This window comes from Martes martes (genome assembly GCF_963455335.1).
Source record: "Martes martes genome assembly, chromosome: 11".
NCBI classification, from domain to species: domain Eukaryota; kingdom Metazoa; phylum Chordata; class Mammalia; order Carnivora; family Mustelidae; genus Martes; species Martes martes.
Genome location: NC_137899.1, coordinates 103557021 through 103581714, shown reverse-complemented (window position 1 = coordinate 103581714; position 24694 = coordinate 103557021). Strand labels below are relative to the sequence as shown.

General features: G+C 42.2%; 1 protein-coding gene across 1 annotated transcript; it reads left to right on the top strand.

Annotated features, from left to right (window-relative positions):
- The first annotated feature begins 1224 nt into the window (after positions 1-1224).
- XRCC2 (X-ray repair cross complementing 2) lies at positions 1225-24122 on the top strand. The gene is made up of 3 exons (XM_080818232.1): positions 1225-1381; positions 13349-13430; positions 23098-24122. Exons 1-3 carry the CDS (start codon positions 1343-1345, stop codon positions 23817-23819), a joined length of 843 nt encoding a protein of 280 aa, XP_080674358.1. The 5' UTR covers positions 1225-1342; the 3' UTR covers positions 23820-24122.
- Positions 24123-24694: the final 572 nt, after the last annotated feature.

The window sequence follows — 24694 nt, the reverse complement described above, 5'->3', positions numbered from 1 at the left end:
AGCTCTGTGCAATGAAAGAGTAGTACTAATATATGTTGTGTGATAGATGTGATTGTAGACAGTAAGTGTTAAGGAAAATTATCCTGGTTAAAACAATTACCGCCATGGAGTACTGAGGTCAATCACCACTGCTCTGTGCACAGAATGAGCCAAGAATGGATTTCTGAGGAAGGTTTCTGGCAGAGCCTGTCGATGGGAGCATTAATCCAGGCAGTCAGCTCAGGCGCACACTTGACTTTCACAAGAGGAAGTCAATTTTCACAAAAGGAACTTATTTTCACAAGAGGAGTCTTGGGTTTCTACCACCTTGCTTTCTACCTCAGACTTGACCTTCTGCAAGCTCTTTGAGCGTCCCATCCCCAAATTTATCTTCATCTGCACCCATTCTCAACCCTTGTCTCTACTCCCGGGGGAAAGAGATGCCCCCCTCACAGCTAAAGCTTTCTTACACCTGCACCCTCCACTGTCTGTAGGTCCTGACTCCATCAAGTGTTCTTTCTCTTTCTTTAACCAGTAAGTTCCCACAGCTCTTCCCTGTCCACATTTAAACGTGTCCCAGGCTTTGCCTTCTTAAAAGACTCTTCCTTGATTTTTCTTGTTACTGTTATCTCCTTCCTTCACATCCAAGTTTCTTTGAAGAACTGTGTGTGTCCATGCTCTTCCTTTCCCACTTCCCATTAATGTGCTGACTCACTACCCTATGGTCATCAGAGTAACGTGCGCCAAGATTGTGCCTCAGTTTCCTCATCTGTAAAATGGGGATAAGAGTAGCTACCTCACAGGACTGTGCGGATTAAATGAATTATTATACACAAAGCACTAAGGACACATACTAAGCACTATACGTGTTAGCTGTAATTACTATTATTATAATAATTATTTCTTAATTACACAGATTCTTTCAAACTTGGTCTAATTCTTTGTTTTCAGAATTAACTCTGAATCACACGTCTCGCCAGCCAGGGGCTTTTAACCCACAAACGGACAAAAAGCCCTTCGTACTCAGTAACTGTTTTGTTTATAGTAAAAAAGAAAAAAAAAACGTACATGCTGCTAGTTTTACCTAATAAAAACGAATTGAAGTTTATGAGACAAGAAAAAAAATCACCAGCTGTCTCCGGTCTCCTAGGAGACGGAGTCTGACGTCACTCGGGCGAGGGACGCCCGTCAACAGTACTGCGCATGCCCTTCGCCTCCCCGGCTCTGGGCGGGCGCAGTGCGCATGCTCGCGCCCGGGTCGGCGGGTCCGCGCGTTTGACTGGCTGCGGGGCCTCGGCCGCTCGCGGTAAATGGCGCCGGTGGCGGGAAAGTTGAGTGCCTGGTTCGCCCAGCTTTCGGGGCGATGTGTAGTGACTTCGGCAGGGCCGAGTCTGGGACGCAGGTGAGAGCCGCCGGGTCTGGGACGGGAGCGGCGGAGACGCGGGCAGGGCGGGGGGCGCGCGACGGCGCCGGGAGGCGGGGCGGGGGCCCGGGCCGGGGGCGCGCGGGGCGCTCGGCGGAGGGAAGGCGGCCGCGCCGGACTGCGGCCCCGGCCACGCCTCCCGCCTGAGCCCCGGGGGCCGGCCCGCGACCCCGGGAGTCTTCAGACGTCGCGGGCTGACCGGCGCGCCGCGAGCGGAGGCGGAGGGAGGCGCCCGCGCGTGCCCGGCCGCTGTGCGCTTCCTGCGGTCCGCTCGCCGGGGCGGGGGCCGGGGCCGTCCCGGGTACCTGCCGTCGCGAGCGGGGAGCCGGGCGGCGGAAGCGGGGACTAGGCGGGGACTGCCGGTCGGAGGGTCTGCGGCCGTGAACGGGACAGGCGGTGTTGGAGCGCGTGGCCTCCCCGCCTGCCCCTGCGCGGGGCTCCGGCCGCTCGCTCTCCCGCGTGCGTTGCGGGCGCGCGGCCTCCGCGGACTCGCCGGCTTTGACAGGTGCTGCGCGAGTTTGCTCGGAAACGGAACCGGCAAGTATCCAGTACGGCGTGTGTGTCGGTCACCGGTTACGGGTCGGGAACGAGGAGCTAAAGGAACAACTTCTGCCTTGAAGAACCAGTAGGGGAGGCCGACTCGGAAGAACCGCGGCGTTCGGAGGAAAGCGCGCCGTCCGGCGGAGGGCGGGCAGCGCCGAGCGCGGGTTAGGACGAGCAGGGGACTGAGGCTTTAAGGACCCGGTGAGATCGGTTTGGCAAGAAGGGGGCGGCGGTCACGGGGAGTAGCCGGTAACGTGGCTGTTTAGGGAACGGCAGGTGGTTCTGAAGATTGGAATGAAGCGAGTGAGGGAGACTGGAGTTGGGCCCTGAGTCCGAGAAATGGGCGAGGTGGGTTAGGGAGAATCTCTTATTCAGGTGAGGGACATAAACAAGACTCTTTAAAAAAAAAAAAAAAAAAAAAGGTTTTATGTATGTATTTGAGAGAACAAGTGGAGGGGAGAGGCAGAGGGAGAAGCAGGCTCCCTAGTAAGCAGGGAGCCTGACATGGGGCTCCATCCCAGGGACGGGGATCATGACCTGAGCGGAAGGCAGACGCTCAACCGACTGAGCCACCCGGGCGCCCAGAAGCAGTGCTCTTACGAGGAGTCCACACATGTTTCCTGTGAAGGGCCAGGTAGTATTTAGGCTTTGCAGGTCAGGGCGCGCTCTGTCAGAACTCCTTAACCTTGCAGTAATAATGTGAAGGCATCCCTAGAGAGGGGAACAGATCAGCATGACTGTGTTCAGTAAAACTTATTTTTAAACTTTTGGATTTAACTTGCTGGCCAGAGTTTACCAACCCTTCCTAGAACCACTACAGTTAAAACCTTACTTATTTAGATGATCATTTGAAACCAGGGTTAAACACACATGAGTTTTACAGTCAGATCAAGCCTAGTATCTAAAAAACGGGAGCCCTGGGACGCCTGGGTGGCTCAGTCAGTTAAGGGTCTGCCTTCTGCTCAGGTCCTGGGATCAAGCCCCACGTCAGGCTCTCTGCTCTGTGGGGAGCCTGCTTCTCCTTCTCCCTCTGCCACTCCCCCTGCTTGTGCTCTCTCTCTCCCCCGCTGTCAAAGAAATAAAATATTTTTAAAAATAAATGGGAGCCCAGCACAGCCCAATCATTGAACAAGAAATTTAGCAACATATCCTTGGCCTGCCGTGTCTGCATGGAGACCTTTAGCCAGATTGCTTGGCTCATACTACTTTGGAGTACGGAGGGTCGGAGGGGAGAGCAGGGAGCTGGGCAGTAGGTGCTACTTTATTCTTTTTCCTTTTTGTTAACAAAACCAGCTAAGTGAAACTCGGAGTGTTTTGGGGGACTCAGTGGCTCACTAGCCACTTAATTTGTTTGGACACAGTTTTCTTCCCTTGCATATTATGCTACAGAACTTTACAGATTCTCCTGGAAGGCTTTGTGTTGAGGAGATCTGAAGTCGCAAGCAAGCCCAACAAACAACTACTTTAAATTTTTAACTCGCTATAATTACAACTTCAAAAAACAGCTAACCATTCCCACATTTTGTGAGTAGTAGGGAAAAGACATTTCATACAGGGTCTTCCAAGAAAATAAAGCTGCAAAAAATACTTCCTTTTAACGTGTTCTAGAGATGGAATTATGGCAGGACAAGTAGTGTGTGTAAAACTTAATCATGAACCCTTCATTTAAAGACGAGCATTTGACTACAGTTTACAGTATAATAACCTGTTCTTTACCTACTGTTAATCTTTTTTTTTTTTTTAATTTTTTTTTATTTTAATAAACATATAATGTATTTTTATCCCCAGGGGTACCTACTGTTAATCTTTATTCCTTTACACTGTTTATTCTTCTTATCACACCTGACATTTTATATCGATTTAAAGGTCATGAGAGCAGACTTTGTTGTCTGTTGAGTTTACTCCTTTAGTTCCAGTGTTTAGAACAATATTTAGCCCACAGTTAGCACTCAATAATTGTTACTTTAGTAGATAAATTTGATATCTTTCTCCTCTTCCCTCTCCCATCATTCTGCCTTGCTTCATGTGTCATCAAAAAAACCAAAAAGCTTCACAGGAACTCCCTTAATTTTTCCTGTTGTCTTTCCGTTACTGATTTCTAGTTTGTGCCCTTCATTGTCGGAGGACATACTCTGTATGGTTTCAGTTCTTTTAAATTTGAGGCTTGTTTTATGGGTCAGGATGTGATCTTGATGGATATCCCATGGGCACTTGAAAAAAACGTGTATGCTGCTGCTGTTGGGTGCAGTGTTTTACAAACATGAGTCAGATCTCGTTTGTTCAGATTTTCTGTATCTTTAATTTTGTTTGCAACTCTGTCCTTTGCTGAGAGGTGACTGTTAAGGTCCCAGCTATAATTGTGGGTTTGTCTATGTCTCGTTTCACCTGTATTAATTAGTTTTGCTTCATATGTTACACATTTAGGATCGTATGTCTTTTGGGTGGAATGATACTTTTATTATTCATTCTGTAATGTCCCCCTTTGTCTCTAGGAACTTTCTTCCCTCTGAAGTCTGCTTTATCAGATATTAATACATGAAGTCTATCTTGATAATATATGCACAGGTTTTCTCTGAATTTTCTCCTTAAAATAGAGTAAATATTTTTGCTTTTAAGAAGCTGCAACTTTGAGGGCACCTGGGTGCTTGAGTTGGTTGAGCAACTGCCTTTGGCTCAGGTCATGATCCTGGAGTCCCAGGAAGGGTCCCACATTGGGCTCCCTGCTTACTGGAGTCTGCTTCTCCCTCTGACACCCCCCCCACCTCGTGCTATCTCTCTCTCACTCTCTCTCAAATAAATAAAAATCTTTAATTAAAAAAAAGAAAAGAAAAGAAACTGCAATTTCGAGGTGAATGGGTGGCTCAGTCGATTAAACATCTGACTCTTGGTTTTGGCTCAGGTCACGATCTCAGGATTGTGAGATGGGCGGCGCTGAAGAGGGGGCTACCCCCTGCGGGCCCCCCCCCCCCCCCGCACTCCACGTGCAGCTGGGAGTCAGCTGGAGGTTCTTTCTCCCTCCCTCTCTGCTCCTCCCCCAGGAGGGGAACTCCAGTGTGGGCTCAGCCTAAATACAAACATACATACGTACATAAAATCTTTAAAAAAAAAAAAAAAAAAAGAAAGTACAACTTTTCCACTTACGATATGGATTTCTTCCATCCCATTCCTCCTCAAAGAACTCACTGCTACAGATGTTCCCACTCCTATGGTCATTTTTCTGTCTTCTGCTTTTTCTTTCTTTCTTTCTTTCTTTTTTTTTAATTTTGTCAGAGCAAGGAGCCTGATGCAGGCCTTGATCCCAGTACCCTTAGCCGACTGAGACACCCAGGAGTCCCAGTTTTCTGCATCTTTAATCTTCTTTTTCACTGATGATTTCCATTGGTATCCTAACATAAAACCATAAACAGGAAGCAGAAAACCTCCTTAGAAGTCTCCCTCCCATCCGGCCCCATTCCTTTACTACTCAGCACAGCAAAGTTTGTGCTCCACGTCTGTACTTCCTTATCTCCCATTCTCTCTATCCCGTGGTGATCAGGCTTCTGTCTCCCACTAGACCACCAGAAGTTCTTGTCAAGGTTATCAGCCAACCTGTGTTGCCAAATGCTCATTTCTGAGTGCTCTCCTTTTAGACTAAAGTATAGGAACGTGGCAGAATGTGTACTTCCTGTAGGGAAGCCATGGCGGGGGAGGAAGGGGATGATCCATGGGTACCTGCTCTTAACCCATTAGAAGATCTTCCCTGGGGGAGGGAGAACGAGAGGATAGGAGAATATGCCAGAAATGTTTCTCCAGCAGAGTTCCTCACATGCAAGGTGAGAATAAGTGTTCTGCCAACATTAAGCTCCTGTAATATTGATTTTATGCTTTACTGTTTCTTTTTGGGTCTGCATTTATTTGATTTTTTTTTTTTAAGATTTTATTCATTTATTTGAGAGTGAGAGAGAGCGAGTAGAGTAGAGAGAGAGGCAGAGGGAGAGGGAGAGAATCTCACGCGGACCCTGCACTGAGATTGGAGCCCAGCGTGGGGCTCGATCTCACGACCCTGAGATCATGATCTTAGCCAAAATCAAGAATTGGACACTTAAACAACTGAGCCACCCAGGGGTCCCTATATTTGTTTTATCTAAATGAAAATTTGAAGCAGTTTGGTATAACTTCCTAATGAAATCTGAAGAATGCATTTAATGGAATTACTCATTTGTGGGATATCATAAATTTAAAATTTAGTCCTTACAGATTCTGCTAGAAGTTAATGCTTCTTACGCATCTTGAGAATGGCTAAAATCAGCAGCACAAAAAACAACTGGTGTTGGCCAGGATGTGGCGAGAAAGGAACCCTTGTGTACTGTTGTGGGAATGCAAACTGGTGCAGCCACTATGGAAAACAGCCTAGAGGGTCCTCAAAAAAAAAAAAAAAATTAAAAGTAGAGCTCCCGTATGATCTAGCCATTGCATTCCTGAGTATTTACCCAAAGAGTACAAGAGCACTAAGTCAGAGGGATTCCTGTACCCCATGTTGACAGCAGCGTTATTTACAATAGTCAAGATACTGAAGCAACCCAAATATCCATCGACTGATGAATGAAGAAAGAAGAGGTGGTGTATACATACAACAGGATACTATTCAACCATAAAAAAGAATGAAATCTTGCCAGTTGCAATGACATGATGGAGCTAGAGAGTACTGCGCTAAGCGAAATAAGTCAGTCAGAGAAAGACAAATACCATGTAATTTCATTCATTTAAGAAATAGGGGCACCCGGGTGGCTCAGTCAATTAACTGGCTGCCTTTGGCTCAGGTCATGATCCCGGGGTCCTGGGATTGAGCCCCCCATCAGGCTCCCTGCTCAGCGGAGGCCTGCTCCCTCTGCCTGCCGCTCTGCCTACTTGTGCTCTCTATTTCTCTGTCAAATAAATAAATAAAATCTTAAATTAAAAAAAAAATTCTCTCAAAAAAAAAAGAATTTAAGAAATAAAACAAACAGGCATCTGGGTGGCTCAGTCGGTTAAGCATCTGACTTGGGCTCAGATCGTGATCCCAGAGTCCTGTGATCTAGTCCTGTATTGGGTTCCCTGCTCATCTGGGAGTCTGCTTGTCTTCTCTCCCTCCCCACCCCCGGCTCATGCTCTCGTTGTCTCAAATAAATAAAATAAAAAAACAGAGGGAAAAAAATGAGAGAGACAAACCAAGACACAGACTCTTCAGGGAACAAACTGGCTTAGAGAGGGGAGGAGAGTGGGGGGATGGGTGAAACGGGTGATGGGGATTAAGGAGTGTGCTTACGAGGAGCACAGGGTTGTGTAAGGAAGTGTTGATTTCTATATTGTACACCTGAACCTAATACACTAACTGGAATTAAACCAGTTAGTGTTAACTAACTGGAATTAAAAACTTAAAAAAGAGAAATTCATGCTGCTTAAATTGTCAGGTATATATGTAGTAGCTTTTGGGGGGGCGGTGCGTGGGAGAGGGGGAAGCAAGCTTCCCGCTGAGTGGGGAGCCTGATGTGAGGCTTGATCCCAGGACTCTGGGATCCTGACCTGAGCCAAAGTCAGATGCTTAACGACTGAGCCACACAGTTGCTCCGTATATGTGGTAGTTTTTGCTTTAGTTTATATGTATCTATTTTTCCTTTTCCTCTTACAAGATTATTGCTTTTATAAAAGCATTAGCTTTTCTTCTAGCTTGATTGAAGGGCCAGGCCTAGTACTCTGCCCTGAAGGACAGTTGAATTTTCAAAGTGGCAGAGGCGCCTAATTTCCCATGTGAAGAGAAATTTTTTTTTTTTTTTTTTTTTTTTTATTTATTTGTCAGAGAGAGAGAGGAGCGAGAGTGAGCACAAGTAGACAGAGTGGCAGGCAGAGGCAGAGGGAGAAGCAGGCTCCCCGCCGAGCAAGGAGCCCGATGTGGGACTCGATCCCAGGACGCTGGGATCATGACCTGAGCCGAAGGCAGCTGCTTAACCAACTGAGCCACCCAGGCGTCCCGAGAAATTTTTTTTTTTAAATTTTATTTATTTGACAGACAGAGATCACAAATAGGCAGAGAGGCAGGCAGAGAGAGAGGAGGAAGCAGGCTCCCCGCTGAGCAGAGAGCCCGATGTGGGGCTCGATCCCAGGACCCTGGGATCATGACCTGAGCTGAAGGCAGAGGCTTTAACCCACTGAGCCACCCAGGCGCCCCATGTGAAGAGGAATTTATGGAACTACCATGAGATCCAAAGTTTGCAGCAGTCACACGCATGTTCATCTAGCTGCTGCTTTCCCTTGCTTCCTTATTCCGACTCCTCTCTTTCGTTCCTTGTGTTATAGTTACACATTTTTGCCTGAATTTCCTCTACTACTAGGAGTAGTAAAACTTAAGAATTGTATTTATTTTGTAGCTGGGAAATCCAGGCCTCTTACGGGCAGGGGTGGGAATATTTAGTTCAGAATGTTTGCTTCTTTAGGTAGTTTTTTTTTTTTTTTTTTTTTTTAGGATTTTGTTTATATATTTGAGAGAGAAAGCACAAACTGAGGAGAGGCTGAGGGAGAAGCTGAGCAGGGAGCCTGATGTGGGGCTCCATCCCAGGACCCTGGGATCGTGGTCTGAGCCAAAGTCAGAGGGTTAACTGACTGAAGCACCCAGGAGCCCCTTTAGGTAGCTTTTTTTTTTTTTTAAGATTTTATTTATTTATTTGACAGAGATCACAAGTAGGCAGAGAGGCAGGCAGAGAGAGAGGAGGAAGCAGGCTCCCTGCTGAGCAGAGAGTCAGACTCGGATCCCAGGACCCTGAGATCATGACCTGAGCCAAAGGCAGAGACTTAACCTACTGAGCCACCCGGTGCCCCTTAGGTAGCCTTTTATACTGAACTGGTTTGCAACTCTACTACTGGGGTCTGTCTGCAGACAGGTTTATTTACAGAAGGTCAGGGGAAATGAGCCTTTATCTAAATGAGCTGTGTGTGTGTGTGTGTGTGTGTATGTATTTACCTTAATGCCATTAATTTCTAATTAGTTTGATCTCTGCATTCTTCTTTCTGCTCTTGTGTAAGCTTTTCCACAACTGAATGGTCTTTAAAAACATCTGTATGGTCTTTAAAAACATCTGTATGGTAGGTATTCTGCTTACTAGGTGTCGAAGGTATATAATGGCATTGGAAATGGACTTTTGTTAGTATAAAGAACTTCGGGGACATGAATACTCATGGACTTTTGTTTGGTATAAGTTTGCAGACTGTCCAAACATGAAAATGGAAATAGTTTGAGGTCGTTTACACTCTCCATCCTTCCCAAGCCTGCCTACCTATGCCCTGTTTACCTTTAATTTAATAGGCAGCTACTGAGTTTCTGCCAAACGAGCATTTTGGAGTCTGTTGTGAGCCAAATAGGTGCTTTTCCTTTTGAGCTTTTACATCTAGATGAGGGAGATGGACTAGTAATGTGTTAAATACAGTAGTAATAGCTTCATGGAAGGAGGCGGCCTTGAAGAATGTGTGTTGTTATCATCATTTGTTTAATAGTCATGGCCTTAGAAATTTAAAAGAGAATAGGCAAAGGACATTCCATGTAGGAAGAAAAACATTTCCCTATCAGTGCACATTTTGTATGTATTTAAAAGAACTAAATGCCCAGTCTCTTGTTCAAAATTAAGGATGCCTCCCACGAATTAGAACTGACCGTAAGACTGACGAGAAAGGCTGGCAAGCGCAGCCTGATGTGAGAAGGGGACTTCCTGACTGAGCCTGTCTCCCGGGTATCCTCGAGATGAGTGAATCTTCTCAACCCCACCACCCTTGAGACCGGCTTTTCTGGCCCTGGAGGTTGGGAGTGCTGCTGTGGGACCACCCAAGAGGAGAATGTTTAATGGCTGTGTGTCAGAGTCTGGCTGGGGGCAGGTCAAGGGCGTTATGCCCTAAGGGTATACTTAAGGGTAAGAATGTTGGGAGGGGTGCTGTGCTCCAGGAGGTCCCAGGTCACTGATTGGGCCTCGGGGGAGATTTGTCTGAGATGGCCTTAGGTTCCCGCACCTTCGAAGCACCCTGTCTGTATTTCTTCTGTAGCAACTACTGTACTGTATTGCATTTTTGTAAACTCTTGACTCTCTCCTGTTAAATTCTTTGAAGATAGGAACTGTGTCTGCTACATCTGTGTATCCCCACGTTGACTTGGCTGAAATGGTTACCAGTGGCTGTCTGCAATTGAGGATTACCCCCTTTGTAGGTTATATTGTTATGGTAATGATGCTGCTGTTGAAAACCTGGAGGGCTCCTTGTTGCTGTGGGATGGAGTATTAACAGAGACGGAGAGACGGTTGAAAGAGGTCAGATAATTGCCTAGACAGGATCTCGGATCAGCTTAGTAGATCCAGAAACTGTTTTGTCTCTGTACTCAGATTTTATTAGACTCCGTGATACTGACTCTGAGGCACTGGAGCCCAGCAGAACTCCAGGCTTGGGGAACCAGAAGAGATCTCTTAAAAGGTCTTGGCTCTGGCATCTACTAGTTTTCTCATCTGAAAAATAGAATGATAACAAATAGTTACTGTAACAATTAAAAGAGATAATGTATATAAATTATGTACTGCAGATACCAGAGTAAGCACAAATAGTAGCTATTAGTTGATGACTTTGTTAGGATAATAAAACCTAGCAGATACTGATTTATAAACCAAATGTCAAATCTATTAATTAACAATATTAGTGAAACTGCCAAATAGACTAAAATTGTTGTGTCCACTTTGCCTTTTCTAAATAGAAAATTTGGCCTCAGAAAGATTGCAGGGGGAATCAAGAGAAATCCATCACCAAGCTGTGATTGCCCAGTGTGTTAATCTTCCCTAAAAGGATTAAACTGTCTTGTCTAACAGAACTTATTGGGGTTCCTTTTACTTTGGACACTTTGGACTCTTTTTTGCCCTTCAGAAACTCCAGATTGATTATACCTGGCTGCTTTTAATTCATTCCTTAAATCTGGACATCATTAATTTTAATTTCTGTAATAGTTTGTCAGGTTTTTGGGGTATTTTCCTTTTTTTTTTTAAGTTTATTTATTTATTTGAAAGAAACAGACTCTGCTTTGGTATTGTAAATATATTAAATATTAGTGGGAAGTTACCATCCTTGAAAATGAATTTGATTTTTTAATAATAGTGGAAAATTAGATGCAAACTGGCTGACTTAGCCACTTGGATAAGAGGAGTTACACCATCTCTGTCCAAGTGTCCTGCCAATATAAAGCTTTCTTGAATCTTTTTTTTTTTCTTCTTGAATCCTTTCTTACCAAGAATTCTCACAGTGGAGAATTCTAAAATATTTTGAGGAGTGACGATAAGAGTAAACAATTGGAGTAACTTCCCAAGTTAGTCATTCTGATGAGAATAGTTAGTTATTTGTATACATGCTTCTCAAAACTTTTTTTTTTTAAGATTTTATTTATGTATTTGAAAGAGACACACAGAGAGAGAGGGAACACAGGCAGGGGGAGCAGGAGCGCAGGAGGAGCAGGAGCGCAGGAGAGGGAGAAGCAGGCTTCCTCGCAGAGTAGGGAGCCTGATGTGGGCCTTGATCCTAGGACCCTGGATCACACCCTGAGCCAAAGGCAGCCGCCTAACAACCGAACCATCCAGGTGCCCTTTTTAAAACATGTTAAAGTCATTTTATGTGTTTCATCTTGTTCATGAAAGTTTCTGTCTTGTCTTTCAAGCTGGACTCTCCATCTTCTAACTCAGTGGTTCTCAATTTTTGGCTTTAGGAATGCATTACACATTTAAAAATTATTGAGGATTTTAAAGAGCTTTTGTGCATTTTTTTGTGCGGTTTTTTTTTTTTTTGGTAGAATAGTAGTTACAATGTTATATTAGATTCGGGTGTACATCATAATGATTTGATACTTGTTTATGTTGCAAAATGATCACAATAAGTGCAGTTAATATCTGTCACCAAAAGAGCTTTTGTTTATGCGAGTTTTATCTGTCAGTGAAACTGAGAAATTTATCTATCTATTTATTGAATAGCAGAAGCGAGAAAGTTTATTAAAGCGAAAATATACTCTTGAGAGATCTCCGGAGCAGGTGGGCTCCAGAGAGAGAGCTGCGGTGAGATATTTAGAATTTTAAATATTTACATTCATATACAAGTGACAGTTATAAACTCTTTGAATATTATAAGTATTTTAATGAAAAATAGCTATATTTCCCTAAACAAAAAATATGAGGCGTGACACTCTTTTACATATTTGCAGATCTCTTTTTAATGTCCGGTTGAATAGAATTTGACTAGGGTCTTATCTCTTCTGCATCCGGTCTGTGACTTTATGTTGTTCTGGTTGAAGTACATTAAGACTCTCTGAATGTTGTTGTACTTCAACCAGAACAACATAAAGTACTTTCAATGTATAGTTGGAAAAAGGAGTATTTGAAGGTCTTTTTAGATAATTGTGGATTTACTTCTTTGATTCTGTACCAAAACTTGACAAGATAGTAGTTCCCTAAAAGTTAATTGCAACGTAGAATATAAAATTATATCAGTGATTTTTTTTTTATATGTTAAAACCATTGACTGATTGGTCTTACACTTGGAGTGAATCTTTTACCCAGGACTGATTTAACATGCATTGGTCATTTGGAAATATTTCTTTGTTTTAATAAAATGTCTGCCAAATACCAAAGTCTGTATAATCAAAGTTTCTTTTAGTTGTTCTTTCAAAATAAAGGGTATGCTGTGGAAAAAGCATCCAACTCAAATAATCAGCACAAGTGCTTTTCCTAGAGGGGGAAAAAAAAAGATTGTATTTAATTTTGGAGCAGAAGTCCTTCATTTGTGTGTGAAATTGGGGACATCCCCAGGAGCAGACTTTACCAAGTTTCAGATCCCTAAGACTACACTCAGCTCTGATACTGTTTGCACGTTGGGGGGCCTGGGGACCCCAGGGACACCTTGTATAGCAATTCTGTAGAAGGATTCACAGAACTCATTGAAAGTGGTTGTGTTCATGGTTATGGTTTACTGCAGGGAAGGATGCAGCCTTAAAGATAGCCGCAGGAGGAGGTGTCATCCAGGAGAATTCCAAATGCAGACCTTCCAGTCCTCCTCTCCTGGTGGAGTTGTGGAGGGTGCTCAGTTCTCCCAGCAACAATGTGTGACAGTCTGCCAACTGCAGAAGCTCCCCTGAGCTTGGTGTCCAGAGTCTTTTTGGGGCTCATTTTACACCATCAGTATTTGATACGTAAGCAAATAAGGAAGTGTTTTCTGAATGAATGAACACAATTTTCCTCCTGACTTGTATTTCCTATTTCATAATTTCCTCCAAATCCTCAAAATTAAATGGGTCCTTTTTATAGACCTTTGGAAAGTGGTGTAAATGTAGATGTCTAAGGTTTTATATTTTTAGGTAATGAGTTTTTCTCTTTTTTCCTTTGCTAGCTTCTTGCCCGGCTTGAAGGTAGAAGTTCCTTGAAAGAAATAGAACCGTGTCTGTTTGCTGATGAAGATTCATCTGTACATGGTAAAAACAATCTCAAACCAAAACACAGTGTCACACATGAAGTCTTATAAAGCAGGGTTTTTTCCTAACATTTATTTATATGTACATACTTGTAGCAAATGGCTATATGGATTAACCTGTAAAATTAAAAAGTGAGAAATAGATCATGCTAGAACACTTTTAAGTCTTCATTATCTGTGTCAGATGAGTTAAAATTTGGCTCTTCTGTGGTAAAATCTTGAGAATAAATATTGACCTCTCTTATCCCAACACAGTAGTTGAGGGGGTTTTGTTACTATAATTTATTTTTTAATTCTTTAGAAGTTTGAGAGTCGCAGGTTAGTCCTTAAGTACCCCGTTGTCTGTTACTACTTCTGTAGAAGGGAAAGACATGGCCGCTTGCTCCCCCAGCACTTTTACACTAGGGGAAACTTAGTGCCACTGTGCTGGCGTGGTTTCTCCTCGTTAGTGGAAGAGCTCTGTGGAGGTGTAACTCGCCATTTAAGCGTTCAGCTTCATGACTTGTATTTACATGTATGCAGCTGTCGTCACAGTTGATTTTAGAACATTTTCATCGCCCCAGAAAGAAAGCCGTGCCTGTTAGCAGTCCCTCCCCATTTGCTCCCACATCCCTCAGCCCTGGGTGGCCACTGATCTACTTGATGACTCTCTAGACCAACCTTGTCTGTATATTTCATGTAATCATACAGTGTGTGGTCTTCTGTGACTGGCTTCTGCGCCTTTGCATAACATTTCCAGCTTTTATACCGTGGCATGTCGCAGTAGTTCTGGTTCTTGTTGAGTGGATGTACCGTACTTTATCTGTTCATCAGTCGATGGACATTTGGGTTTCTGCTTTTTGCTGTTATGAATAATGCTGCTGGGATGATTTGTGTACGAGCTTTTCTGTGGATTCATGTGTTCGGTTCTCATGGGTAATACCTATGAGAGGGACTGTTAGGTCCGTGAGGCGACTGTGCTTAACCTTGGGTGGAGCTGCGGGGCTGTTGCGCATAGTGGCTGCACATTTTGCTTGCTGCCAGGGATGAGGCCTAGAATAGTTCCAGTTTTCCCACATCCTGCAAACAACTGTCATCGTCTGTGTCTTTGATTCTAGCCTTCCTAGTGAGTATGAAATGATATCTCATTGTGGTTTTGACTTACATTCCCTGGTGGCTAATGATATTAAGCATCTTTGCTTGTGCTTAATGGCAATTTCTATGTGTAATTTGGAGAAATGTCATATCCTTTGCCCTTTTAAAAAATGGATTTTTTGTTGTTGAGTAGTAAGACTCCTTTATATATTCTAGATACAAGTCCCTTATCAAATATGGTTTGGAAATACTTTCTCCCATTCTGTGAGTTGTCTTCACTGTCTTGATGGTGTCTTGAAGCACAGAGTTATTAATTTTTATGAAGTCCAGTTTATCTGTTTTGTCTTTTACTGCTCATGCTTTTGGTATCATAGCTAGGCCATAGGCTAATCCAATCAAGGTCAAGAAGATTTACCGCTTTGTTGTCATTACTGATTTCTTTTCATTCTTTTCCGATCAGAAAACATACTTCTCTGATTCAGTCTTTTTAATTGATTGAGGTTTGTTTTATTGCTGACCATATGACCTTTCTTGAAGAACGTTCCATGTGCACTTGAGAGGAATGTATATTCTGCTATAGTTGGATTGAGTGTTTTCGTGATGTTTTGTAATAATTCTGGTTGATTTTTTGGCATTAAGTCTCCTGTCCTTGTTGGTCTTCTGCCTAATTGTTCTATGCAGTATTGAAAATGGGTATGGAATTTTCCAATGATTACTATTGAATTGTGTATTTCTCCCTTTATTTCTCAGTTTTGCTTCGTATATTTTGGGGCTTCATGCACTGTTGGGCACTTTCAAGTTTATAATTTTACCTTATTGATGGATTGATTCATTTATCTTTATAAAGTGTCCTTCTTTGTCACCTCACACCCATTAGGATGGTAACAGTAAAAAAATAAGTGTTGAGGTTGTAGAAAAATTCTGCACTGTTAATGTGATTGTAAAATGGTGGCACTATGAAAAACAGTATGAAGGTTCCTCAAAAAATCAAAAATAGAGCTGCTGTATGATTGGGGCACCTGGGTCGTACAGTTAGTTAAGCAGCACAGGCCATGCTCCAGGTTGGGCTCTGGGTTTGGTGCAGAGTCTGCTTGAGATTCTTTCTTTTCTCCTTCTGCTCTACCCCCACTGTGCTCACTCTTCTCTCAAAATAAATCTTAAAAAAAAAAAAAAAGAACTGCCATGTATATGATCCAACAATTCCACTTCTGGGTAGATCTCCAGAAGAATTGAAAGCAGAGTATTGAAGAGATGTTTGCAGTCCTTGTTCATAACGGCACTACTCATAATAGCTAAGAGATGGGACCAACCCAGATGTGCATTGACAGATGAATGCATTAACAAAATGTGGTATATGCAAATGAGGAAATATTATTCAGCCTTAAAAAGGAAGGATATGCTGTCATGCTACTACATGGATAAACTGGGGGGACATGCTAGGTGAAATGAACTAGTCAGAAAAAGTAGAATGTTGTGATTTCACTTACATGAGGTATCTAAAGCAGTCAAATTCATAGAAACAGAAATGGTAGTTACCCAGGGCTGAGGAAAAAAGGGAGAAGGGGAGTTGTTGTTTAATGGGGATAGAGTTTCAGTTTTGCATGATGGAAGTTCTGGAGATGTTGTACAACAATGTGACTGGAACTTAACACTACTGAACTGTACACTTAGAAATGGTAACTTTTATGCCATCTTTTAGCACAATGGAAAACAAAAATGTTCCTCATTTCTAATAACAGTTGTTGTCTCAAAGTATAGTTTGTCTGATACAAGTACAGCCACATCAGCTCTCTTTTGGTTACTGTTTGCATGGCATATCTTTTTCTGTTGTTTTGTTATCAGTCTGTCTGTGACTTGTTAAAGTGTGCCTGTCATAGATAGCATATAGTTGAATCCTGTGTTTTTATTCCATTCTGCCAATCTCTGCCTTTTGCTTGGACTGTTTAGTCCACTTACAGTTAATGAATTACTGATAAGAAAGGGTTTATGACTGTCATTTTGCTTTTTATATAGACATCTTATATCTTTTTTCTTTCTCTGTTCCTCCTTTACTGTCTTCTTTTGTGTTAAATATTTTCTAATGTACCATTTGGGTGGCGGGGGGGACAGAAGGAGAGGGAGAGAGAATCTTAAGCAGACTGCACACCCCGCACAGAGCCCCACCAGACATGGGCTTGATTTCACAACACTGAGATCATGACCTGAGCAGAAATCAAGAGGCAGGAGTTAACTACCTGAGCCACCCAGGTGCTCCTGGTGTACCATTTTTATTCCTGGTCATTACTTTTACTTTTTAAAAAAAAAGTTATTTTCATCCCTCCCCCCCCACCCCCGGCCAAGGGGGAGTAGCAGAGGGAATGGGAAAAGCAGGTTCCACGCACAGGAGCAGGGAGCCCGATGTGGGACTCGGGATTTGATCTTAGGATCCTGGGATCATGACCTGAGCTGAAGGCAGGCACTTTACTGACTGAGCCACCCAGGCAGCCTTGAGTTATTTTCCTAATGGTTTCTCTGAGTATCACAATTAATATCTTAATTTAAAATAATCTAATTTGGATTAATACCATCTTAATTTCAATATTTTATAAATACTTTGCTACTGGGTAGCTCCATTTCTTCCTTTTTCCTTTGTGCTGTTACAAGTTACATATCTATGCATTGTATATCCATAAACACTTATAAAATTGTGACTTAATGCAAGGAATTAAAAAGCCATTACAGCAAAGAAATTAAAATGTATTGGGGTGCCTGGGTGGCTTAGTAGGTTAAGCTTCTGCCTTTGGCTCAGGTCATGATCTCAGGGTCCTGGGATCTGTCCGGCATCGGGCTCTCTGCTCAGCGGGGAGCCTGCTTCCCCCTCTCTCTCTGCCCGCCTCTCTGCCTACTTGTGATCGATCTCTCTCTGTCAAATAAATAAAATCTTTAAAAAAAAAAAAAAGGAAATTGAAATGTATTATAACAAAGAAATAAAAAAAATTATTCCATTCATTTGTTTCAGTCAGATAAGTGAAAAAAATTACAAATATAAAACATACACTGTCTTTCCTATTTACCTATGTAGTTGCATTTACCTGTGGTTTTTATTAACTCATGGGTTCAAGTAACTACCTGCTATCCTTTCATTCAGCCTAGAATATTCCCTTTACTATTTTTTTATAGAGCAGATCTGTTAGCAAACAATTTTCTAAACTATCAATAATAAAGACAACTTTTGACTAAACGTGTTAGACAAAAGATTGAACTTTCTACTCTATCAGAAAGGATACTATTAAGTTGGACCTTATGAAACTGTGACACAAAAACATGGGTCAGAGCACTGCTTATCCATTTGAATGTTATATTTATAGAAAAACACCATCATGCTCAGTCACTAACAAAAAAGTTTACTTAGTGGGGTGCCTGGGTGGCTCAGTGGGTTAAAGCCTCTGCCTTCAGCTCAGGTCATGATCCCAGGGTCCTGGGATGGAGCCCTACATCGGGCTCTCTGCTCAGCAGGGAGCCTGCTTCCTCCTCTCTCTCTGCCTGCCTCTCTGCCTACTTGTGATCTCTGTCTGTCAAATAAATAAATAAAATCTTTAAAAAAAAAAAAGGTTTACTTAGTTTGGATTAACACCATCTTAATTTCAATATTTTATAAATACTGTAGATATTTAGCTGTAAAACTAGTTAGATGAGTGACCATGGAGCAGTAGCAGACCTAAGACTGGTATTACAAGGATTGTTTGTCAACAACAGTTTATCAGAAACTGTATGGGGAAGTTCACATTTAGGGATTTTAGAAAGCTCTACTCCTTTGTAAACATTTCTAAATGCTTTTTCATAGTAGTTACTCAGTACTATGTACTATACCATATACAATAGTGCATACCAACTCATTACCTCTTCCGTATGATTGTAATCTGCAAATTCAACATATTGTTATACAATTAGTAGGTTGGTACCAAGATGTTGTATTTTTTGGCTTTTCTTTTTTATCCTTATTTTGAAGGATCTTCAGATTCATAAACTCACTCTGACAATCTGTTACCCAGATCCCTTACAGCATTCTATTTGTGAGAGCAACTATCAAGGCCAAACCATCCAGATTTTCTGATTTAGCTTAATTTGTCAAGTGCCAAACTGTAGAGGTGTGTGTGTGTGTGTGTGTGTGTGTAGTGGTGAGAGGTGGTGTGTGTGTTTTTTTTTTTTTTTTTAATCCTAAATTGTCATACGCAATACTTTGAATGGACAAGGGTATGATTTCTTTTCCAACAGGTCTCAGAAACATTTGAGATAGTGACTTCAAAGACAGCTAAAAGGACTATGCCCCTCTGTAGAACAACATGCTTGAATATGATTTTTGATGTGATGATTAGACAGTAAATGTTTATAAAATCAATAAAACTGACTTCATCATTAAACATATTTATAGGGAATCTGGGACCGTGATGATAATATTTATGTGTAATTTGTAAGTTTGCACATTTTATTTCCCCAGTTGTTACAAATGACCTTTTTACTGCTTTGCTATTAATCTGTGAAAGGAAAAAGGTGTTTTTATATACCCCTTAATAATCTCCTAACCAAGGATTTCACCTTAAGCTTTGCCTCATCTCAATCTTGTCAAACCAAGAATCTAAGGAATCCATATACTTACGTCATCTGTCATCTGTTTCTTAGTAATGTATGGATTTAGCAAACCTTGTTAAACCATGTAACAAGTGCTCTCAAAGACTAACTCTGTCGAGTTATGCTGAAAGATGTTTATGAGCACCACCTTCTCTCCAAGAAAATACTTGGCTAGATTTTCATTTTTTTCCTATTCTGAGGCTTCCAGAAATACCCAGAGACAGCTCCCACTTACCCTCTGGCCAGTGGAGTCTCTTCCCTTTTACTTCAGAATATGTTGCCTTTCTCCTACCTTTGGTTGTCTTCATTTGACTTCAGCCTCATGAAACTGCTGTTGAATATTACTTTTTAAATGAATGTAAACCATCATATTTTTCCCCTATTCTTCGTGTGCCCCCTGTCTTCCCTGCAGCCGAATCCTTGGAAGAACGCTGAGTGCTCCCTGGAGAGCCCTCCCATCTCTTTTCTGAGTATCTGATTTTGAAGTTTGCTTCATAAAATAATACATATATTAAATGTGGTTTTGCAAACTACACATTTATTGGTGCAGGGTAACTATCTGGGACCAGTTCAGGGATCTGTTCCCAAACTCTCCTCTGCCACTTTTTTACTTTTAGAAATTTTGTGCTTCATTTAATGTTACTTAGCACTCTTTCATTTTCTTGAAACCTTTTGTGCTCTGTGTCATTTTCCTCCTCTAATTTTTATATTAAATTCATGTTTTATGTCTTCATGCCGACTCCTCTAACGTGGATATATCCCAAGAGTTGTATTTTTGGCCTCTATTCCTAATTTTTTGTTCACTCTCACCCACCAAATTGAGCTTTCTGTTCTCTGTTGCTTTGTAGCTTATTCTCAGATCATTATGTCTACACTCTTATTACTGTCTTGAATCTCAAATCCCTAGGGGTTGTAGGACATTTTTATTTTGTGACACCTACCTAACATAGCATTTTGAAAGCTAAATTCTTGTTAGGATATTTATGTGATTATGTGAATTAAAAATTCCTGCTTTCCTTATGTGTTTGATGTGTACGGGTACTTCCAGTCCTGTCTCTGAGAAGAACCTCTACATACGTCGCTACCTTACCCCTGAACATGGGCAGGCACTGAAGACCTGACAGAAACGAAGTGTCCCCACTCACTGGGCCAGGGTCCATGGGCAGGGGGCTGGACTTGTACTGGGCACTCTGTTCCTGTTCTGGCTTGTCTCCTGTGTTGGTCTTTCGTTTCCAACCTTGGTCTTGGGCCTTTACATCTGCAGGACTCTGGTGACCAGTGCCACACTCCCTACCTGGGATTCCCTACTGACTTGCTTCCTTTCAAAATGCGATGTTCCAGAGCTCACTCTGGAGCCTTAAGCCCTCACCAGTTAGGGACTTACATTTTCATTTTTCAGATGTCTCTCAAGATGTTCCCAAAAAGAAAGTAACCTAATGAAGTGCATTCAAAAGGTACTGTGTTTTGTGTTGGAAATAGAATAGTAGAGTCCCAACCTTAAAGTAGCGCGTAGGAAATACGATGAAATAGCCAGAAATCGTACAGTATGAGGGGCGCCTGGCTGGCTTGGTCTGTGGAGTGTGTGGCTCTTGATCTTAGGGTTGTAGTTTGAGCCCCACTTTGGGTGTAGAGATTAAGTAAAACTAAAAAATCTTTTAAAAATTATATGCATGATAACTGCGATGATGGAACGTGATAAAGTTTGCTTTCTTCGCTCAGAGTGTTGTTATTAGGGTCAAATGAGCTATCATCATTAGGCTGTCCCCTTTCATCTGTAAAGCACCATAGAAAAGCTGGTTGCCATTGATGGGCCTCATCGCCGCCTTTTCTGGGGAAGGAAGGGAAGGTCTGGTGCAGTCTGCTGGTTGGTTTCCCCACTGTGTTCTCTGTGCAGTTCGCTGCATCCTGCAAACTGTTTTGAGATTAGTCTTGCTAAACTGTGTTTTCAGCTTTCCTTCACTACCATTAATATCTGTTCTACGTTAATGTTTCATCGAATGCATGTAGTTTACTCTCTGTAATATACGGAAGTAAAAGACTTACTTGTGGGTAAGGGGAGGATTTCAGCTTAGCTTCTTAGTAGTAGGAGAGAGTAAAGTGAACATCTGGCCTGAAGAGTTACTTAGTTACTGTGTTAACTTCCAGCAAGAGTATCAGTGAACAGTTGTTATTGTGAAAATAGTTTCACTTCTTTTTTTTTTTTTTAAGATTTTATTTATTTATTTGACGAGAGAGAGAGAGAGAGAGAGAGAGAGAGATCGATCACAAGTAGGCAGAGAGGCAGGCAGAGAGAGAGGGGGAAGCAGGCTCCCTGCCGAGTAGAGAGCCCAATGCGGGACTCGATCCCAGGACCCTGAGACCATGACCTGAGCCGAAGGCAGAGGCTTAACCCACTGAGCCACCCAGATGCCCCAATATTTTCATTTCTTGAGTCTAGAATCTTTTGGGAGAGGGGTGCAGGGAATCATTTTTATTTAAATTTTTAATTGCATATTGCATGTAAGATTATGGTAGAAACTGGTTGAAGTTTCATTGTACCTTAAATATGTTAAAGTGGTAACATGCTTGTTTTTTTACATTCTTTGTGAATGTTCCAATTTACAGTGGTTTGTTAGTAATAACAGGAAGTAAAGGAACTGGACTCTCACACTAGTAATTTGGTTGGGGCCTGAGAATCTGCATTTTAACAGTGTTTCCAGTCATGTGGTTCAGCCATAAATTAAATGGAAACAAACTAGCAAGGATTGGAAGGCCACTGTTAGGAGTGGGTTTTGAAGAGCTCTGGAGGTAGAACAGTTTCCCCAGGTGTTTAATTTGCGTTCTCCTGTATAGAAATCTATATAGAAAAAGATTTGGAGTCTTTGAAGTTCAGAGTAGTTTACTTCAGCTTATAATGCTGGGAAAATAATTTACAGTGCACGTGTCATTCCAGCAGGGCGCAGCTTCAAGAAATTTATATGGCGGAGAATAACCGATAGCATTTGGAAATGTGGAGGGCTGTTTTCAGTTAAGGGCTGTTACTGGCATTTAGGCCCAAGAGCTGAACATATGAAACTGCACAATCGAGAATTGTTCCGCCCATAATGCCAGTCACACCGAGAAACCCTAGTTAGGGATCATTACAGCTGCGTGTAACCGAAGTCCAACTCAATGGCTTACCTGATAGAGGCTTATTTTCCTCACCTCACAGGTGGTGTAGACGCGGGCCCTGCCTAGCTGCTGTGGGGTTCCACCGTGTCATCAAAGTCCTGGGCACCTCTTTGTCTTCCTGCTCCACGATTCTTAGGGCCCACCCTACTTAGGGTGTCCCTTTTCTACTCACTGCCTCAGGATGGCTGCTTCCTCTACAGAGTGGAGTGTGGCAAAGCAGAAGTGGCGCCCGTATCAGGAAAGCAAAACCTAGAAACCCCCAACAGAAATGTACTTGTGTCTCCCTGGCTCTAGTGATACCTGCTGACTCCTCCCTGCAAGGGATACTGAGAAAAATAGTTTTTTTGCTCGGTGCACTGCCTTCTCCGCATCCCCACTCCTTCCCCACTCCCTCCCACCCCCGCCCAAATAGAGGTTTTATACTTAAGGAAAAGGGGAGGATGTATATTGGATAATCAAGTAGCAGACGTGCTGTGTACCGCAGTGGTCAGTAGCTTCTTTTGGCACTTTATTCTTAGCTTCTCAGTTTCAGTGTGAGTGTGCGTGGACCCCTCCCCAGGAGACTTCCTTGGGTGCCTTTCCACCTTGTCATTCTGTTTTTCATGTTTTCTTGATGCTAATTAATAGCCAGCTCCTTTTTCAGAGGTGAAATTTAGTGATTTAATTTCCTTACTTATTTGCATTTGCTTATATGGATCCATTTTCGCAAATGGATTTAGAATTTTTCTTTCACATTCCAGTAAATGTCTTTTTACACACTGTTGCAGACTTTTCATTTTGTAGCCTACCATTACTGTGCTGCTGCATTTTGACTGGCATTTTTACATTTCACACAGGTGATATTCTTGAATTTCATGGTCCAGAGGGAACAGGAAAAACCGAAATGCTTTATCATTTAACAGCACGATGTATACTTCCAAAATCCGAAGGGGGACTGGAAGTAGAAGTCTTATTTATTGACACAGATTACCGCTTTGACATGCTCCGGCTGGTTACAATTCTCGAGCATAGACTGTCCCAGAGTTGTGAAGAAATGGTCAAACAGTGCCTGGGAAGGTTGTTTTTGGTGAGCTGCAGTAGCAGCACCCAGCTGCTCCTCACGCTGTACTCCCTAGAAACCACGGTTTGTAGCCACCCTTCCCTCTGCCTTTTGATCTTGGATAGCCTGTCCGCCTTTTACTGGATAGACCGCGCCAATGGAGGAGACAGTGTTAACTTGCAGGAGTGCACCCTGAAGAAATGCGCTCAGTTCTTAGAGAAACTCGTAAGTGAGTATCGCTTAGTTCTTTTTGCAACAACACAAAGTCTAATGCAGAAAACCTCAAACTGGACAGAAGGGCCTCCATCTGCCTTTAACCATCCAAGTGAGGCAGAGGTGGACTACAGACCCTATCTCTGTAAGGCATGGCAACGAGTAGTAAAGCATAGGATATTTTTCTCCAAACAAGAGGATTTTAAAACCAGCAACCAGTTTTCTTTAATTTCACGTCATTTAAAAAGTAACAGTTTAAAAAAGCACATTTTTATTATTGGAGAAAGTGGCATTGAGTTTTGTTGATATGTGTCATAAAATAGTGTTTTTCAGGATATCATGCAAAATCTAAAAAGTCTTTAATGGGCTAATATGACTCAGTAATAAAGTTTTAAACTCTGGGAGAATTAATAAAAATGTTTCTGCACAGAATGGATTTTTTTTTTTCCCCCCAGAATGGATTTCTTAAACTAGTACAGGAAAACTTTGTTCTGTTCTTGGGTTGTTGAAGATAAATCAAAGTGCTGATAATAATTAAACTGTATATTGAGCTTGTTTTAAGACTAAATAATCTACACGTTGAGGCCTGAATAAAATGAACTTTTTTCTAACTTTGTGTCACATTTCTGGAATTTAGTTAAGTACTTAATTGTTTAGGAAAGTTTAAATGCATTTCTGACTTCTCATATGTAACTCCTTTCGGAAGCTGTGACTTTGGAAAATGTTTCTGTAGAGCTGTTATTTCTGCAAAGGGGATGAAAACAAGGAGCCTGCCCATCTGCCTTTTACACCAAAGACTATGGAAAGCCAGAGCATTTTGATCGGAATTAGAATGAGTCCAAGATGGAGTTGCATTCTGGTTGGGTCTCTGTACAATTTTTTTTTAACACAGGGAAATAATATACCCATTCAGGGAATTCTATGAAGATTGTTTTTGACATTTTCATCTCCTCATTAAGTGATAGATAAAGGCTAAAACTGTAGTAGAACTGTATGTTACTAGTATGTTCTTAACCATTTAGAATAGTCCAACCATACATGTAATGAGTCAAATTATTTCCAACTGAGAGCTGGACCGGGCTCTATGTACTTTGGCCAAGGAATGGCCAGAACGGGGAGCATGCACCTCGAGGGGTACACAAGGTAATGTATGTGGAGAGGAAGAAAATCTCAACTTCTAT